The sequence below is a fragment of the Populus euphratica genome, unplaced genomic scaffold, assembly GCF_000495115.2.
Source record: "Populus euphratica unplaced genomic scaffold, PopEup_1.0 scaffold1.1, whole genome shotgun sequence".
In the NCBI taxonomy this organism is placed as follows: Eukaryota; Viridiplantae; Streptophyta; class Magnoliopsida; order Malpighiales; family Salicaceae; genus Populus; species Populus euphratica.
Genome location: NW_011499845.1, coordinates 5311460 through 5331492, shown reverse-complemented (window position 1 = coordinate 5331492; position 20033 = coordinate 5311460). Strand labels below are relative to the sequence as shown.

At 34.9% G+C, this 20033-nt stretch overlaps 3 protein-coding genes and 1 long non-coding RNA gene across 4 annotated transcripts; 2 read left to right on the top strand and 2 right to left on the bottom strand.

Annotated features, from left to right (window-relative positions):
- Positions 1 to 2752: 2752 nt before the first annotated feature.
- Positions 2753 to 9592, top strand: LOC105123859 (Sugar isomerase (SIS) family protein). Its single transcript, XM_011023620.1, has 24 exons — positions 2753 to 2863; positions 3038 to 3112; positions 3193 to 3269; positions 3363 to 3444; positions 3640 to 3687; positions 3994 to 4149; positions 4229 to 4325; positions 4480 to 4522; positions 5201 to 5268; positions 5389 to 5473; positions 5753 to 5801; positions 6006 to 6078; positions 6154 to 6214; positions 6469 to 6535; positions 6835 to 6891; positions 6987 to 7040; positions 7153 to 7281; positions 7707 to 7770; positions 7864 to 7937; positions 8104 to 8157; positions 8247 to 8315; positions 8773 to 8862; positions 9026 to 9133; positions 9309 to 9592. Exons 2-24 carry the CDS (start codon positions 3062 to 3064, stop codon positions 9357 to 9359), a joined length of 1707 nt encoding a protein of 568 aa, XP_011021922.1. The 5' UTR covers positions 2753 to 2863; positions 3038 to 3061; the 3' UTR covers positions 9360 to 9592.
- Positions 9593 to 11178: 1586 nt separating this feature from the next.
- Positions 11179 to 13048, bottom strand: AHP2 (Tat-binding protein 1(Tbp-1)-interacting protein (TBPIP)). Its single transcript, XM_011023607.1, has 6 exons — positions 12897 to 13048; positions 12704 to 12729; positions 12236 to 12503; positions 11928 to 11998; positions 11628 to 11816; positions 11179 to 11538 (listed from the first exon to the last, which is right to left on the bottom strand). The coding sequence occupies exons 1-6, from the start codon at positions 12922 to 12924 to the stop codon at positions 11440 to 11442; spliced, it is 681 nt and encodes a 226-aa protein (XP_011021909.1). The 5' UTR covers positions 12925 to 13048; the 3' UTR covers positions 11179 to 11439.
- A 1160-nt stretch (positions 13049 to 14208) lies between these two features.
- LOC105123840 (uncharacterized) lies at positions 14209 to 16122 on the top strand. Its single transcript, XR_841957.1, has 2 exons — positions 14209 to 14536; positions 14664 to 16122. It is a non-coding gene; the product is annotated as an uncharacterized LOC105123840 (long non-coding RNA).
- Positions 16123 to 16708: 586 nt separating this feature from the next.
- Positions 16709 to 17744, bottom strand: LOC105123846 (30S ribosomal protein 3-1, chloroplastic-like). Its single transcript, XM_011023594.1, has 2 exons — positions 17307 to 17744; positions 16709 to 17216 (listed from the first exon to the last, which is right to left on the bottom strand). The coding sequence occupies exons 1-2, from the start codon at positions 17586 to 17588 to the stop codon at positions 16929 to 16931; spliced, it is 570 nt and encodes a 189-aa protein (XP_011021896.1). The 5' UTR covers positions 17589 to 17744; the 3' UTR covers positions 16709 to 16928.
- Positions 17745 to 20033: the final 2289 nt, after the last annotated feature.

Below are 20033 nucleotides of genomic sequence, written 5' to 3'. Positions count from 1 at the left end.
AGTTGCATATTCTTTCCCCGCCATGAAGCGTGTGAAAGAACTCCTCTGTTTTTAAAGCAACACTGGCTATGAATTAACTATTTTGCATCATTTTATTTGTTGATTTTTCTCTCTCGTTTCTTTGATGCAATTAATGAAAATACATATGCTTACAACCCAGCTTCGCCTTTATCTATTCGTTGCACAAACGTTGTATGATTAAGTACAATTATTTATGTTTATACCACTAACTTCACACGTTTTATATGAATAGGGGCTCTTAAAACATCTCGAAGGATAGTATTGTCCTTCGAAACACACAGTGTAGCTATCCATTTTATATTTTTGAAAAGCTATTGTTTGATCCACAGCATTCATGTAAATTACTAGTTTATTGTTTTCATGTCGAGCATTGATGATTCGTTTTGACTAGCTAACTATAAGATTCTCGTGTGTACAGAAAAAATATCACTTGACTTGAACTTGATTTTGCACAATATTAGAACTCAAGGGATTATAATTGACAATTGGGAAAAAATAAAATCAATCTCTTGGAAAAAGAAAACAAAAGGATGTGGAATTTATAGAGATGAGAGATAAAAAAAAAGATAAGAAAAACATTAAAATATGATTTTGCGCATTACCAGGCTACTTTTGTACATTACGAGATACAACTGGTGTTTATAAATAAACAAGCTTGCAATGAAATTATTGGCACCCCAAATCTATATCTCCAATGGAACTGGTATATGTTACGATAATAACTATCAACTTGCAAGTTTTCAGTAATATCAGACTATTACTCCCTGCTATATTTTTGTAATTATTCTATAACCACCATCATTATCATTATCATCCTGCTTCTCGTTATTTTTGTTATTATTATAATATCATATCGCTAGGCAACAACTATTCTTTATTAGCACATCATATACTTATACTCGGTATGGGTCCATCATTATCTCTTTGCCAACGTAACAATTCATAATATTACTAAATTGACCATCATATTTTATACTTCTTCCAACGATGAAAACTACATAAATTATTTGCTCATGAAACATGCTCCACCTACAATGTGACAATATTTTGATGAATAATGAGTTCTTATACATTAGTTTTGAATTAGCATCATTGAGGCGAGAGCTCGCCGGTCATGACAAGAAGAAGAAGAAGAAGAGACCTCGTCGCCATTTTCACTCAAAGTTTTGTGTCTGATCATTATATTATTATAATTATAGAAAACATTAAAATATTTAATCTGGAAATATTGTTTATATGAACAGTTAACCATCTTAAATATATATTTTTATTGGGTTCTTTTCTTTTCATTTGTATCATTCTTTTGTTTACCAGGTATTTTTTGCTTTCCAATTAACATTTGTGGTTAAGTTTTGCAAATGGATGCCTATTAAACCACGAAATGGTTTTTGGATTATTAACAATTTTGACCATTTTTTTTCCAACTCCCCTCCTGTTTTGCCAAGTTTTTTTGCTTTTCATTTAACAATTATATTTTAGTTTTGTAAGATTGATATCTGGTAAATTTTAAAATGATATTTGGAATCATAAACATGCAAGAAAGAAAAAAATAATAAAAATACAATAAAAAACATAATTTATTGTGGATTGCAAATAATTATTATGAAAAATAATAATAAAAATAATAAAAATGCAATAAAAAATTAATTTATTGTGGATTGCAAATAATTATTTATAATTTTTTTATTTTCACTGGGTGTTTTTATTCATAATTTAATATTTTCATAGATGTGAGATCATGTTTAAAGTTTTATTTTGATTAATTTTATATAAAACTCTCATAATATTAAGTTTCTATGATGAATTAACATTTGATTTGACATAATAAAATTTAGTTTTATTCATTCAAACCACATAAAATTTTAAAATAAATATTTAAGTTTTTTTTCAAGAAATAATATATTTAAATAACCTTTCTGACTCAATATTTAATTTAAATTAATAAATTTATTAATATGTATAATTTTTAATTTATTTTTATAAATAATCTGCGAGCGGGGCAGCATGCGTTACCTCGTCCCCTGAAATCACAAGCAAAGTCAAAATCCTTGGCTGCTGATACATAAATAAACACCAAAGGAGTACAAAACAGGCACCTTCCTTGATCCGTGCATCGTTTGGAAAGGTGGACGCCCCCTGTAATCTCTACTGGGTAGTTTAATATGAAATCGATGGGTATTGAAATGATTTGAAACGAATTAAATATATTTTAAATTTAATAGATAATATATAGGATATAAATATTGTTAAATCTAACTTAAACTCCAAAGAGCTTAAACTAAAATATATATATTTATATTATATAAATATAGTTATAAAATATTTATATTTCAAACATAATATAATATATACATACCTTGTCATCAATATGAATGATATATATATATATATATATATATATATATATATATATATTATTTTACTTTTTATTGATGAATAAATAATATAAAATAATAAATACCAATTTTATAAATATCTACATGTTTTGCCTAATATATAATTATTAGGATATAAATATCAAAAAATTCAATTCATGTATATATTTTATATTTGATTAGAATTTTAAGAAATTCTAAATTAGTTTTTTATATGTATTTTTAGATGATCGTGACATATTAATATTAAAAATAACTTTTAAAAAAAATATTATTTTAAACTATTTGTTTTTTCACTGGCAAACACCCCTTAGACAACCTGCTCATACTTTCACGTGACCAGGCTCCTTAGCCAACACCTGGCTCATACTTTCACGTGACCACACCACCATCGCCTCTTCATTGCTCTTTTCATCACTTCGCAGCTATCCTCTCTTTTCCCCAGCTTTATCTCTCGCTGTTCTCAGGTATCGTCTTTTGTTTTTCCTTTTTCTTCCTCTTGTGATTGCTTCTGAATACTTCTTTTGTTTAACTTGTATCAACCATCGATTCGATAATCGAGTTATCGATCATTTAAGTGACTGTTTATTACACGATTTTGACTAAAGCCTCTATAAATTTATTGCCTTCTTTTTTTTTAGGCGTCTGCTTCAGACAAATTTCAGATGGCTTCATCGACTTTAATTTGCGAAACCCAGCCATGGAAGGACTTGAAGGTAAAGTGCTTATTACTTTCTGTATGATATAAAAGCTACTTATAAAGGCATTATTAATAAATCGGGCTTTTTTTTGGCAGTCTCATGTTGAGGACATTAAGAAGACTCATTTACGCGAGTTGTTGAGTGACACTGACCGATGCAAGTCAATGGTGGTGTAAGTTTGTTTAATGTTCTCTCTGTTTCGATTTTTTTATCTTACTGTATTGTTGTGGATTGGGTTTGTAATGTGTGTGTGCAATTTCGATAGTGATTTTGATGGAATAACGCTTGACTACTCACGCCAACGAGCCACCCCTGGTACCATGGATAAACTCTATAATCTGGCAGAGGTAAATTTTGAGTGGTTCTTTTTTTGTTTTGGAATTTCTGCTGCCAGCGGACGGCAGCCTCTCAAACCACCATGTGTGGGACGTAATAATTGCTCCATCAACTTTTTCTTCCCACTCTCTGCACCCCAGTAATGTTAGTTTGAAAGGATTCTTTGCAATGTAACTATCTAATGCAAGTCACTTTCCATTACACAGGGAGCTCATCTCAAGGAAAAGATTGATCGCATGTTCAATGGGGAGCATGTGAGTCACATTTTATTTTTGTAATCTTACTCATGCGTAAGCTTATGTGAAATTGGTGTGCTGTACTTTTTTCTGTCAAGAAATTCGCTGTCCTTTATGAATTCCTGTTCTATGATCTTGCGTTTTGTCTTTATAATGCCTTATTTAAAGACCCCTTTTGTTAGAGCAGAGGGTGTCCAACACTCATGATTTTACTTATTAACACTCATATCACTGATGTTTGATAAGTTTTGTATTTTTATTTGTGTATTTTTGACAATATGGTTGTATGAACATGCTGTCTGATGTTAGTGTGGATCTGTTCAGATAAACAGCACTGAGAATAGGTCAGTGCTTCATGTAGCTCTTCGTGCTCCAAGGGATGCAGTTATGCAAAGTGATGGCAAGAATGTTGTACCAGATGTCTGGAATGTTCTGGACAAGATCAAGGATTTCTCTGAGATGGTCCGCAATGGCTCTTGGGTAATCTTCAGTTCCTTTCTGAATTTCAGTTGATATACATGATGCTGAAGCTGTCCAATAATGAATTGAATGTTGGTAGGTTGGAGCCACAGGAAAAGCACTCACTGATGTTATTTCAGTCGGCATTGGTGGCAGTTTCCTGGGTCCTCTTTTTGTGCATACCGCTCTTCAAGCAGGTTATCTGATGCTTTATTTACTAAAGCTGCACCATTCTGTTTTTTTATATTATTCTCATTGCATCATGGTTGTGTTTTCTTAATAAAACCTGTTGACCTTGATTGATGGCAAAATCCTGCTTAAATTTTATTGTTTACTGATTGCAATTTACAGATCCAGAGGCCAGCAAATGCGCTAGAGGACGCCAATTACGATTGTAAGCATTTACTGTAACTTCAAACTTCATTATTTTCCGTGCTAGTGTTATACAATCTTCTCATCCTAAACCTACAGATATAGGCTTCAATGTTCAAATTGTTTTAGCAATGGTCCGCTTGCTTTCAACAATGATTATTGAGCTTGTGCAATAAATTTTAGAGCTCATTGCTTCTAACCTTAATCAATAGAAGAGGGGAACAATCCCACGAGATACTATCTAAAATCTCGACCATTTCATGTGTGACATTATATTTAGGATTCAGAGAAATTATGTTTCATCAGGTATTGTGTATTGCTGGGGATGAAGCTGCCAAGAGCTAGCAATATGCCTTTTCTTTTCCTTTCCTTTTGATTTGAGAGGAGGGGGAAAAGGGAACATTCAGAGGCTATATGTATCCTAAAAGTGACATTATTGATCATAGCGCATATCAGGGGAACAGTGCATCATTTAACTGGCCTCCCCTGAGTTGCACTACACATTATGAGATCCTCTCAGAAGTGATGTAAACACACAGATGACGTGCTTAATGTGCAGACAACTAGTTGTAGGTGCATTCATGGTTTAAGGGATCATCATATATGATTTTTATGATTATGTCTATGTTTACAAGGCAATTGTATCATTAGATTGTTTTACGATGCAAAATGATGCTCTTGTTTTTTTGGCATTTGCCAGTCTTGCAAATGTAGATCCAATTGATGTTGCTAGAAATATTGCAGGCCTCAAACCTGAAACTACTCTCGGTAAATAATAGTTGTTCATCATTCATGTCACCATTTACCATTTTGTTGTATACCTTTTACTTAAGCACCTTCTCTTACTTCAAATTCTAAATCCTTTTTTTTTTTTGTAATTACATGCAGTTGTTGTGGTTTCAAAAACTTTTACCACAGCTGAAACTATGCTGAATGCTCGAACACTAAGGGCATGGATTTCAAAAGAACTCGGGTCAGTGCAAAAATCTTCTTATCTCATTATTCTATAAGCATGCAGTATTGGGTGACAGCAGGAATTAAGTTAAGATCATTTTGGCAATAAAGAAAAGCGGAGGATTGATTTCAGAGTTAGAAAAGCATGCTTGCTAGGATTGAGAGAGTACTGCTTTAAATAGTTTGCATAAATGCTCCATGTCTGTCTTGTATTTTTTAAACTGCATTTATAAGTCTTGTAATTGCTCCATATCTCTCTCTGACTATAACTTGGGACCCTTCTGCAACTTATTTTCAGACAATCTGCAGTTGCCAAGCATATGGTTGCAGTTAGCACTAATCTTGCGGTAAAGTGACTTTATGTTGTTTGCACTCTCACATTCTTTAGATTTTAGGATGATTGAAGTTCTATGGTATTTTAAAAAATCATTTTCACCTCCCCTTTATATCATTTTCTATAAATGGCTCTTCTTTCTTCTTCTGTCTTTTAGAGATGCCCTTTTTTGGTATTTGGCTACCTTTTTACTCCTTTTTTCTTCTTTCTAATGCAGCTTGTGGAAAAATTTGGCATTGATCCTAATAATGCTTTTGCATTCTGGGACTGGGTTGGTGGAAGATATAGTGGTAGGTTTTATCTCTTTTTATGGACAGAATTATGGTGAACTTCATGCAGAATGCTAATTGTGTCATTGCTTGCAGTCTGTAGTGCTGTTGGCGTGTTACCGTTGTCTCTCCAATATGGTTTCACAGTTGTTGATAAGTATGGTAACTTCTGATTGTTTTAATTCACGCATTAGATTTTTCCTTCACCATTATTTTAGGGTCTGCAAGAAACAATGTCAAAAGTGCCAAGGATTCTCAATCTGTGGCTTACAAAGATGGATACTTAATGTACACTTATCACTTTTTTGTCCTCCATAGTTTCCTACGCATCTCCTAGTTACTTGCCTAGTCTTTTTTGCTATTTTGTTAGGATTTGTTATGTAGATAAAAACTTCTACTTTTCTACTCAAGGTTCTTGAAAGGAGCATCAAGCATTGATCAGCATTTCTATTCTGCACCATTTGAGAAAAATCTACCTGTAAGTGCTCCAACGTCATGAAATTCTATCAAATCTATGATTTTTTTATCCCAAAAATATAGTTTATGATTTCTACTAGTGTTACTTAATTGCTGTTAACATGGGTAGGCTCTGGATTAAACAGTTGGTATGATATATGATTACAGTCTTTGAGGTTCTCTTAGATTTGAAGCAGTTAGTATGGTGCTATATGTCATTTGCCTTGCTACTATCTATTTGGGAGATTATCTGGACAGGCACGAGTCCTATGTGATGAGATTCTAAAGACATGTTGATAACGTTCTGACTTTCTCCTTCAGGTACTTTTGGGTATGTTGAGCGTGTGGAATGTTTCATTTTTTGGATATCCTGCAAGAGTGAGTGTTTCTTCACTAGATCTATTTGAGTTACCACTCATTTAGAATTCCTAACTTTACCAGTGGTCCTATAACTTTTTCAACTACTCCTTTAGGCCATCTTACCTTATTCTCAAGCCCTGGAGAAATTTGCACCGCACATCCAGCAGGCAAACCTACTTAAGCTCAAACTTTCCTTTCCCTTTTAGTAGTAAATATGTAAAAAGAGAGAAAATCTGCTTATTAAAGTATTCAAGGCTTGTTTATTTTACTTAAATCTAGGTCAGCATGGAAAGTAATGGCAAGGGGGTATCTATTGATGGTAAACCACTTCCCTTTGAAACTGGTGAAATTGATTTTGGTGAACCAGGAGCATATGGTCAGCGTAGCTTTTATCAACTAATTCACCAGGTAATTTTCTTTTTGCTCTATACATTTGGTAGAAGTAAAATTAAGTAAAGGGATAACTGCGTTGATTTTCTTAAATTCAAATAATTTCCTAGTTCTATGAATTTATTCTTTTGAAGAAATCCCTTTATAACGTTGCTTCTGTGGGATAAGCTGTTTCTGGGTGCATTTATTTCTAATCTTGATATCTTTACGCAAGGTTTTGCTTCTTTTTCCTTAACATGCCCTTTCATGGTAAACTAGACATCTCGATGCTCAAGTATATGCACCTCAACAGCCTGTCTTTTTAAATGGAGCATGAAATTTAGTTCTGCATTTTGGATGGTTTCTAATTGAACAGTGGCATGCTTTTTTTTTCAATGTGTGTGGCACCAACTTCATTTCCCATTTGCTGCATATTTTTTAACTCCTCATCTTAAAATTTTCAGGGACGCGTGATTCCCTGTGACTTTATTGGTGTCATGAAGAGCCAGCAACCAGTATACCTAGAAGGTATTTTGTCAAGATTAAGATTTACAAGGTCAACTTTTTAAGATTTGAATTTTTAGTTATGCTTGATCTGATTTCAAATCAATTTGTTCACAGGAGAGGTTGCAAATAACCATGATGAACTCATGTCCAACTTTTTCGCCCAGCCAGATGCCCTTGCATACGGGAAGGTAGGTTTAAGCATTTATACATCTACTAAAAGGACAAGAAAAAAGATACAAGAAACTATATTTGCCTGTTATAAGGGCCAAGGTATATTACTGCTGTATCTGATTCATAGTGCAGGGGTTGTCTGCAGTGATGTTTAATTATTAATTTATTTATAATTTTTTTCAGACACCAGAAGAGTTGCAAAAAGAGAATGTTCCACAGCATCTCGTACCTCACAAGGTGAATCCTCAGACTTACTACAGCATAGCTTTATCAATTGGCAATTACCACCAGATGATTAATCTTAAGCATTGGTTTGTCTTGCCCAGACCTTCTCTGGCAATAGGCCTTCTCTCAGCCTTCTGCTCTCATCATTGGATGCTTACAAAATTGGACAGGTTTGTGGCTTCTGCTTTTTAATGAGGTAGTTGTGCTAATAGAGTTTTTGAATCCATTACAATTTAGAAATCATATGTTTGAGTTTGATGCTTTGGTTAGTGATTCTACTTCTTGTGGGAATTCTGCTAGCTACATGTCCTATTTTTTGGAATCCAGAAAAGATTTCCCATGATATAGCAACAGCAGCGACATGTAATCCATTATTGGGAATGTCTGTAACTGAATGTCGTGAAAAAAGTCATGTCCTGCACCCCCACCTAGCTTTAAGGTTGACCACTCTTCCAGTGCTTATGCTTACTTGAACCTGGAATCCCTTGCTATCCACATTCCATTCGATGTACTCAATTCAGGTTGCCCTTTCATAAAATGCATTTGTCGGTGATTGTGTCTGTTCTTTCATTCCTTTGTGTATATAAAGTCCCTGTGGTCTAATAGCTGAAAATCTGTCCTTTTCAGTTGTTGGCGATCTATGAACACAGAGTTGCTGTGCAAGGCTTTATATGGGGCATCAATTCTTTTGACCAGTGGGGAGTTGAGTTAGGAAAGGTATGAATTACCTCAGGAACTAGTTGTTTGATCCTTGCCAAACAAACATGTTGTCCAAGAGTTATGCTCTCTTCTGAACTAAATGTTACCTTTCCTGTTCTTGCTTTTGTGATTTTCCTTCTGGTATTCCTTGGTCCAAATGTCTCTTTCATTTTCTTAACAGTCGTTGGCAACTCAAGTTAGAAAGCAACTTCATGCATCTCGAGTGAAGGGAGAACCGGTTGACGGTTTTAATTTCAGCACTACAACAATGCTATCAAAATTTCTGAAGGTATGTGGAAATACTATAGCTGACAGCAGAAACATGTTACTTTAGGAACAAACTGCTGTAAAAAAAATTCACTGTAGCCAAATCGTTATTCTATCTGAACAGTTGTAGCAAGTTAAAGAAACATAAAATTAACCCTAATTATGGTAATGCCACTGAAATTGAGTTTTACTTGCAGGAAAGTTCGGAAGTTCCAGCCAATCCACCAACTATTCTTCCTCGGATATAACTTTGTTCCGTGACCTGGAGGTTTCAGCTTTGTTATACAACTTCTTGGAATCCTAAAGATGACATATGCAGAGGCACTTTTCGCTATTTTCTGAAATTTTCCTTTTGTTAAAAGGTTTCTTTCCAATACTAACAAGGCAATAATGATACCTGCAGTTATACTAGCCAGGTTCTCTCATGACTCATATGGAGGCCGAAAAATGAAATTTTTGTCCCTGAATTTTCTTATTCTAATGCTGCAAGTGTCATATTGTAAATAAACAATAACGTGGTAACAGAGAGCTCAAACGCATCAATGAGGTTAGCAGGAGCGTGAAAACCAACTGATACATTCTTGAACCCACATCCAAAATTCAAAGAAAGAGGAGAAAAGGATGAGTTGCTTCGAATTCCATTAATTGCTCGGGATTAATAATTTTTCTACGATTCAATTCCTTTTTTACACTGGTAAGCTACTTTATTTAATCAAATCAAATTTTGTTTAACCTACCCTTCGGTTCTTATTCGTGCATACAATATTGATTAAAAAAAAAAGAGATTTCAAGAATCAAACTCCTAACCACTTAAACAGAAAAAAATCATCATTTCAAAATTTTCTAGATTTATGCCAAGTTCTCTCTAATAGTCTAGTGTCGATTCCACCAAAATCTTGGGAGTATTGGGCCTGTTGGGAGCCACAGTTTATTGGTTGCGTTCGGTCTGCATATGTTTATACGATACATATTTGATTTATCATGTCCTTACAATATGTTTGTTGTTTCTTTGAGTTAAGAACTTGGTTAGCACGTGTAAATATTGTTCTTTCACACTTCTTCCTCTCCATTCTATTTCCTTTCTCTTTTTGGGATTTTTTTAATGACTCGATCAACCAAAAAAATTACAAAGAAGCATAGATAGAGAAAAGAATTTCGAGAATTAACATATTTTTGTCGGTTATGAAAGTAGAACAAGTTAAAATAATAAAAAAAAAAATAAATTAAACGGTTATACTGTCTGCACCGGTGCAACCCATAAAACAAGATTTAAATTTTAGAGAGTTACGCTGATCCCATTAGCGCAACAAAAATAAGAATTACGTTGATCCCATTAGCGCAACAAGAAAATCCCGAGGGTCATTCAAAGTGGCCTGAAGGTGAATTCAAGACATGGATATTCCACAGCACGTGCCACAGAAGGACCTGGTGTTCAAAATTCACAGCGCTTAAACATAGAGAAGGGGCTTATCTCTGTCAGCCCCAGACGAGTTCGAGGATTCTAAGAATCATGATTCATGAGCATATCGCATCTGTCGTTAAGCTTTTTCAGTTCCTCTAATGGGAAGGCTTGATTATAGGTTACATCTGTTCATTCTTCACAGTAAATTTTGGGGACTCTTTGGCTGCGTGTGCGTTTGTATATTTACTGAATTCTGTTAAAAACAGAGGAACCTTTTGTGTATGTTTGTATTGAAGAGGATTCTTAACATGAAATGTGAAGAGTGCAAACCATCCTCTGTGGAAAACCAAGGTCTCCCTGGAACCAGATGGGCACCTTATTACCAATTTAACAAAAAAAAAAAAAAGAAAAAAGCATGAAGACCTTCAGAACTCCAGAAGAGTGTGCTGCCTAGAAGCACTGGAGGCAAATGCCTCAGCAGCCTTGTGCTCATCAATGCCGAGACAAAATCGATCATTCATCATTTGTGCAAACACACACCAATGGGAAAACATCAGTAATTCATTCAGTTATGTAAAGGCAGTCACACTCATGGCAAGCTGAGATCGCTTTGTAAAAGATGTTGCGCCATTTGAGAAACATATCTAATGGATTCCCAAAAACTATTTAAACGAGAACTGGAAATCCTTTCCTATGAATAGGTCCTCCATGTAAATTGCATTAATTCATATATAAAAACACTTAAACTGGAATACCATGCACCTTTTTGAAACAGCGGGCCAACATGCAATTGGTCAGAAGCGACAAATCTACTTCTTACAAGATAACAGGATCTACAAATTTTATAACCGGCCAACCCCTTAAGAAAGAAAATACCAACAACTTGTGCCTAATGCTTCATCAAATATGCAGTTCCTCCTATAAAGTTACTGGTCTCTGGTTCGCTTCTTGCCATGTTGCAGCAGGCCACTGAAAGACTGCAAGCTCACACCAACATCTTCGTCATATTCAAGTCCAAGTTCTTCCTGCAGATACATAAATATATTTATTAAACCAAATTCCTGCAAAACCAAATTGCAAATTGCTGGCAATACATGAAACATATAAGTATGACCTTAAATTCTTTTAGATCCTTGGGTAAGTTCTCAGTTATAGCATCCCACACATCCTTGAACATCCTTTTCCGCTTTCTCCACTGACTTAATTTCTCTGAATACATTTCTGCAATTCCCTTCCGCTCTTCTGGCCTGACCAAGGTAACTCCTTCGCGCAATTTTACCAATTTGTCTTCCATTTCTTTAACCTGATACAGAATTCAAAAATCCTTAGCTCAGTCCATTCTTCTTCTTGGAAACAACTTCAAAGGACTCCACTAAACAATCACTTCAAAAACACGCGCCCATGCACAATTTACCTCCTTCTGCAGCTTGGCTTCTTTATGACGTATCTGTTCCAGCGTCAGGTTCGACTGCAAGTTTTTAATTTCTGCAATAGTGTACATCAACCCTCCCAATAGATTACTAACTTTCCTTAATAGTTCACAAAGAAGCTGAGACCCATGTTAGCTTCGGGTAAATCATATCATATTGAACAGTTGAGATATATCAAAATAGTAGTTGTTGTCACACGGAAATTCATCAGATCCAACCATGAAATATTCAATATTCAATTTTATTTAACAAAAACTATAAGCACACTTGTTGGGTTGTGTATAGAACATACCTCCCTCAACCTCACTAATTGCTCTCTTCTGCTCATCCAGCTGTTGCTGCACTTGTGCATTTTCTTCTTTCATCTGATTAAGCTCTTCGCTGTTGGGAATATCAAACTGGTCTTGCCGGGCAAGGTATATCTTCTGCTTACCATACTCCTTAAACGAAATCTTCCCGTTATCCGCAAGATTATCCAGTGCTTTCTGTATCCCTGCCTTCTTTAGGTTAAACTTTTGCAATGAATCAGCCACGTTTTGAGAGTTCAATGGCCTATTTTGCTACACAAAGTGAATTTTCAGATTATAAAACTAAATTAAATTTGAAGTCAGATTTCTTCTAATTTACCCTTGTAATTGTTATTTTCTGAAATAAATAAATAAATCAAATTAAGAACACAAGTTAAAATGTCACTTTGTTTTCTCTGCAATAGCAGCAACCGAACAAATTGAAATCTCTGCAGAGAGAAAGGGTTATTTACCTCATTCACGAAGTTCAGCACGATAGCTGCCAGTTCAACAACAAAGCGAGAGAGAGAAGAGAGATTTAAGCATTAATCAGATATAATAATGATGGTTGAGAAGCGATTAAGGACGAAGGACGATGCAAGTTGAAATTCACTATGAAGACTCCAGAATATACGTATCTGCTTTTAATATTCAGAGGAGATTTACCTTCGGCGCTATCGGATTTCGGGGCCATTTTCGATCGGAAAATGAGAGAAAATGCGCGGGAGACGTGTTTCTGAAAGAAACCACCCAAAAGAAAAAAGTAGTGTTGTGTTTGGCTCGGTGAGGAGGAAATCGAATAACTTTCTGGATACAAAGAAAATTTGGCTTCCTATTATTTTAAGAGAACATCAGTTCATACGCCACCGTATGCTGCACTCTTTTAATTTTTCTATAATATGATTTCGTTTTTATTTGTAGTTATTATTTTAATTTTCTGCGAGAAAAGGACATCTACTAAGGTGTATACCCCCATTTCAACAGAGTTCTCAATAATTTATATTTTTTATTTTAAATTATTATTTTTTATTTTAATATATTAATATTAAAAATAATTTTTTTTAAAATAATTATTATCACTGTGTAAAAACACAGCTCAGGAGAAAGCATATCATTCTGGTTTTTTTATTTTAATGTTTCAAGTTTTTTTCATTAAAAATATTATAATTTAAGTTAAATTATTAATCCTCACATCAAATTGGATCTTGAGCTACATCGGCTTTAAATTATACCTTATAGCCATATATACTATAAATATTGAAATGATAAAAAAATTCCGCTGTTAAAAGGTTCGTACTTCCCTGGAGTTCAAAATTGAGCCAACCAATTGCTTCATTACCCGTTACCTTAGCAATCATGGTCAATAGTCATGGTTAATATTTTTTTTTTTATATAGATTAACATGGGTGTCCGGACCAGCTTGCGCGCACCACGACTAATCCCACGGGTCCTGAAGTTAACGACCATGTAAGCCTCTAGTGGCCATTTTACTAACAACCAAGGATTCGAATCTGAGACCACAGAGGGAGCAAACTCCTTGATTTCAAGTCCTTATCATTTGACCACCACCAAGATGGTTGTCATGGTTAATATTATTAACCCCGATTCCATCTCTTGGATCAATCCAGTAATTTATTGCTACATGTCCAAACATTAGACTTGTTTTTTTTATACATAAGAAATAATACGAATCTGATGTTCTAATAAAAGGATGCAAATTTTATAGTGAGGTTCAGGTGGGGTCATGGAGGAGATGGAGAGACAAGGGTGGAGGGGGGAAGGGGTGTGGAGATTATTTTATATCTATACGATTTTTCATCTTCTAGTTAAACCGGTTTAGTTTAATTTGGTTCAATTAGTTTCAGAAACTTTACACCAAAACCAAACTAAATCAATTTTTTTTCCAGGTTTTTCCGGTTTTTTTTTATTCCATTTTTTCCGAACTAATCAGCTTTTTATTTTATTTTTTTCGTCCGCAAACAATGGCAACACCAGTAGCTGTAGCGCTGCTCCGCGGCAACCAAAACACAGTTGGTTTCAAAGAGAGCACCTTCAACCTCTCCCCATCACAAATAGAAAGAAATAAGAGCTTTTAATTCCAAAATCCAATGCCCTGCAACAACAACGCTTCTGTTCTCCACAATTTCCAATTTCCTTTGCCAAGCAAACCACCCATCGTCCCAAACGCCAAAACCGTCTCCTTCGCCTTAGAGAGAAACGATAACGTACGGAAAGTGGTTCAGATTATTCCGTGGGTTGTTGAAGGAGTTTACATTTTGTTGCTCTTTCTGCTTCCTTATGCCTCTGTGAGTAAACTCATCCTCCTCTTCCTCTTCCTCTCCCTCTTCTTCTCCTTCTTTAAAATTACGTCCCTTGTAATAAAAAAAGTGCAATTTGTGAAATCATATACTCCAGTGTGTTTGATTAATATAGGGAGATTTTGTGCTATCAGTTCAGAGACTGTATATTCTCTCATTGGACTTTCTCTCAATTTCTTCTTCATCTTGCCTTTTATCGATTCTGATATGTCCTTTTGGAACTCACTTCTGATCGCTAGTAAAATGAATAAGTACTTGTTGAGTATATTTTAAGCTTGATGGTTTCGGCAATGGACTTTCTGGCTAGTGGTCGGCATAAGTTATGTTGACGCCCCAGTTCTTCACCCGGTAAGAATGGTTGGCACTCGGTTCTGTACCCTTTTTACAGTCTAATGTTGGCGTCGGTGATTTTTCTTTCTTTTACCCGATGTCTGAAGGATTATTCAACTCTTTTATTGGGTGGATTTTCATGCTCGCTCCTTCGCTGTTCACCGATTGCAAGAGGGATAGGTACTGATGTTAACTGGGTGTTGTATGGGGCTTCCAGATGTTCCTTACAAACAGTATCCTTCCTTCCTTGCACACTCTTGTTTCCTTTTCCATTCCCTTTAAAACACCACTCCAAGATTACAAGATCTTTTAGGATGATCACTCGATTCGGCTGGATGGCTTTTAATAGCTATTGGCGGGGCTGCATGCCTGATATCAGTATTATGGGCTCTTTTCGGTCGAATGGATGGTGATTTTGGGAGCGCAACAGACAGATGGGGTTTTTTGGTTTGTTATTTAATCAGAGAGGTTGTTTATAGTTTCATTTGGGATATATATCTCTACATAATTTTCCAGCCGTGGCTGGGGTAGCTGAATATTTGCAAAATGCTCAGAAAAGCAAGGTTGATGTGGTGAGATATCTTGGATTTGTTCCAGTGGTGGGCTTGTTTGCTTATCTTCTCTGTTTGAATCTTGACGAGGAACTGTGGCCAAATGTAGTTCTTTGCTAGATTTGAGTTAGAGTCAACTTTACAGGTTTCAAACTAGTTTAAAGGCGTGTCTTTTTTTCTTTCAGCATCTGAAATTTAAGGGAACTTTGTATCCCTATTTAGTGTACAGTAAATATACTAGTGAATACGTGTGATTATTACAACGAAGCTCAATAGTGAGTTGGAGATGCTTTGCCTGTATATTGCTCCTTCTTTTGTTGAAATGGTCAAATCCAGAAACAATACGTGAAAGAACTTTGTTATATTGTACGAGAGGAAGCTATGTATGATCACCCCTTTCGTTTTCTTTTCATTTTTTGTTCAATGATGAGTGTTATGTTTTCAAGTTATATGAGCAGAAGTCAAATGTGATCGCTCCTTTGTTACATTGTGTTATCTTTTCCTCTCTTTTTTGGATGTTTTTACAGCTGAAACAAAGTTACAATTGGTGTCATGCTCAGCTTCAGAGAAATTATCTCAGCTTTTCATTTCATGTCATGTTATAGATTCCCGTGTGTGCGCTTCCGCTGCTCAAGGGAATTTGTTAGTATTGAGTGTTGAGCGATGATAATTCTATGGAATTTAGTTGGAGCATATACATCAATTTGCGGAAGATCGGATGCTTTGGAACGAACAAAACTGGGTGTCATGAGACAACCCTCCCCCGACGACACTGTTCAGTTCCGGAGACAGGAATTCAAAGTCGTGAGTTCAGATCGGGCTGCAGTTTTTCCAAAAGCATTTCATTTAGCTGAATCTCTTTCCAAGCCCAGGTCTTTCAAATTAGGTACCATTCCTTTAGTTCCACTTAAGCTGCAGGCAGCTAGATTTCACAATTTCTCTTGGTCACATTCAGTAATACAATGATGTAGAGTTCACCATGAAGATTAAAGATCTTGGCTGCAAATTCATTTATATTTCAAGACGAAGCATCAGTAATGTTTTGCGATGTTATAAATACAAGTCCCTAGCTCAAATAGAGTCAACAATTTCTACCAATGCAGACCTCCTTGCATTTGCATGGAGCTTAGAGAAGAGAGTTTCCTAATAGCAGCACTCCTATCAGAAAGTCTCTCCCAATCAGCTAGCAGCAGAGACAACTAGACTTTCTGCTAATATTGTACTGCAGCCCAAGTGGAACGAGGCGGTAAACGTACACCTATTACCAAACATTTGCAAATAATTTTTAAACATTTGCAATCCGACATAATTCAACTTCAACTGGGAAAATACCATAACAAACCATAAAACGTCAATACAGTTAGCACGAACATATCTCAACTTTCAATCATACCAGAAAGAAAGATCCAAAAGGATGTAAACGAGCTACAACCTAAACACAACAGCAAACTGCAAAACAAACCCCAATTCCGCACTCCAAAAAAATGTGACCATCAATTTCATTGTGCGGTAAGATTACCACCACTTTGCTGCCACAAATTGATGATATCCGTGGCCTGATTGAGAAGTATGATCATCTTCTTCTGGGATATCCACGGCTTACTCTCTAGAGTAGCTTTAAGCTCTTCCCATGCATCCTTCCTAGGCCAAAAAAAGTAAGGACTCAATGGGACAGTGCCATGTCCAGGTATCACCTGATCAAGAGCCAGCCCGATGTTCTTCTCCATCCATACAAACTTCAGCACTAGTCTTGGCTTTTCCACTTGCTTCACCACCAACTCTGCTTTCTGAAAAAAATAAAGAAAATCACCTAACGGAAACAGTATAAAACACATATAAACACTCATTAATAGTTAAAGAAAGAGAAGAATCTGGACCTCGGTTTCTTGGATGGGGACGGATTCTTCTGCTGCATTGGATGGTGGAGCATCAGCGGGTGTTTCAGCTGCGAGAGCTTCTGGGACTGCAAAAGTTATGTATCTTTGGTTTCTTGAAACGTGTCTCCTTTTCCGGTCAGAAAATGTTGAATAGCGTATCGGATTGGGTTTGGGATTGACAGAGATTGTGGCTTTGAATGTTTTGCAACTAGGGGTTTGGCAAGGCAGTGAATAGTAAGTGAACACGTTATTTACACCAGATTGAAATGCCATGGATAACATCGTCTTTGTGTTTTAGAGAGATAAACCGTCTGTAGAAGGAGAGAGAAAGACAAGAGACTGGTTATGTCCTGACCAAAACCATGGCGGTCTTTCTCTCCACCAGACGAGAACCACCTGGGTTAGGATAAGGCATTTGGGATTTTAGTTCAGGCTTCAGAGTCAGATGGGATAAAGTTTGGTGTACAGAAGAATGGGTTGGGCTTATGGACTTGTCTTCAATTACTAACACGTCTATAGAAGTTGGCCCATATAACATGAGAGCCCAGATATGGAACCAGCAACTTCAAGCTATCACTGTATACCAGATTTGAAAAAAAAAAAACAAAAAACAGATGAATATATAAAATCCAAAACTTCGAAAAAAATGAATGTACAGGGCTGAATTTGGACGTAATTTATGAGAGTGGAAACCTGTATATATATATACTCCCGTAATTCATATTTTAGTTCCTGCTTGGATTTTGGATTTTGCACACCTCGGCTAGCAACAATATAACATTCGAATTTTCTTTTTATGATGATTTAATTTCATCTGCACGATCTCGACTGGTACAGACATAGTTGTATATTGATGTAACTAAGTTATTTTCAGTTGAAAATTAATAAATTTTAAAAAGCAGTGCATTGTGTTTTTAAAATGATTAAAATAATTGTAATGATTATTTTTTAAAATATTTTTTATTTTAAAATTTATTTTTAACATTAACACATCAAAACAATCTATAACTATTAAAAAAATAAAAAAATTTAACAACAAGTTGAAACTTTGTCTCGAACATTTAATATGTGTTTGTATTGTCTCGAACAAATTCCCTTGAGCAGGGTGGAATCAGTTCTCATAACTTCAATTTCTAAGGTAAAGATTAAATGAACTCACAGGAGAAACAGGTCCTCGCAAGAGGTAAAGGCAAGGCAGATCTTAGCCAAAGTTTCCCCGTGATTGGATTTTACCCTTTTCCGTGCTTGCAACGAGACTGGACTGTGGTAGCTTGTGCTAAAGGAACAGGATAGGAAGAATAGGATGTCAAGTTAGAGAAAGTTGGGGACAACCTTGCACAATTTTATATTTTACGGATTGATTTAAGAATGGCTACTAGGCTCGGGATTGATCTATAACTATCTATTTTTGCATGGGATTTGGAGTTTAAATTTTTTTTTCACTTTACCTCAATTATTTTAAAAAATATACTTTTATATCCTAAACTAATTGAAATTTCCAAAACAGAGAAAATGATTAAATTACCTTAATTTATCAAAAATTCTTTTTCTTCAAGCACGATCTCTTTTCTTTTTTAATCATGATCAAAACATGGCCTAGTTTAATCAAAATTAAAAAAAAAACCATGATTCCTTTTCTCTTTATTCTACTATCAACCAAATATACTAGTAATAAATACAAGATTATAAATGTGCAATGGATATACCACATCTAAAAGATTAATATTTTGTTTAAATCATGAGTTAACTTGTAAAATTATATGATTTATAAGATGATTTTATATATAAATATTTATTTATTATATAAAATTATTTGAAAACTCAAAACTAATAAAATCAAATTAGAATTGATTAACATCAAGTAAACTCATGATTTTACTTTTGTTTTTATATTTTCATGTAAAATATAAATACTGCCTCGTTTTTAAAACAAAAGAAACAAACCCTATCTCTTTAAAACTTGCACTTGCAGCCCCTCGTCTATCTCTTCTTGAGTTTTTATTTTTTACTGGAATTGTGCCTCTTGTAGCTGTAATTTTTCCTTTTCTTTTCAGAAGTTCATGTATACGTTCTGATTAGACACTTAGGCTTAATCACTTCAATGTAAGTCATACCTTTAGAGACTGGCTTCAAGTGTGAGTGAAGGCTTGGATTTTTGCTTCTGATTGCTGGTTGATCGAAATACTGGAACTGAAATATATGAATCAGATGACATAATTAAGAATCCGGTATGAAAATACAACATTGATATCATGTATTAACTGGTATTATCATAGCTATTAGCTATCTTAAATTATCAGTCATTACTTGCTAATATCAACTACTCGCATTTTTATATTTAGCTGCGAAACATTTTGAGTATAAAAAAATAAAATAAATTATTTAAATTAAAAAAATTAACTAATTATTTAACATTATAACTTTATTTTTAAATATCTTGGTTTTGGAACTCCTCGCTAATACTTTCAGCTTATGCATGTTTCTCGAAGTTTTGTTTAGCATAACACAACATGATTAATTTTGGATTGAATTTTGAATGAGATGAATAAGATTGAAGACTAATTTCGTTGTAAGGCCATCAACTACAATTTTTAAGTTTTTATTATTCCATTTCTGCAATTAACCCTCAGTATGTTTCGGAAATCTGAGTTGCATCCTTTTGTCATTAATTTTATTTGCCGTGAGTGTTGCTCGACGCATATGATTATTGTCCATTTTGTTTATTCT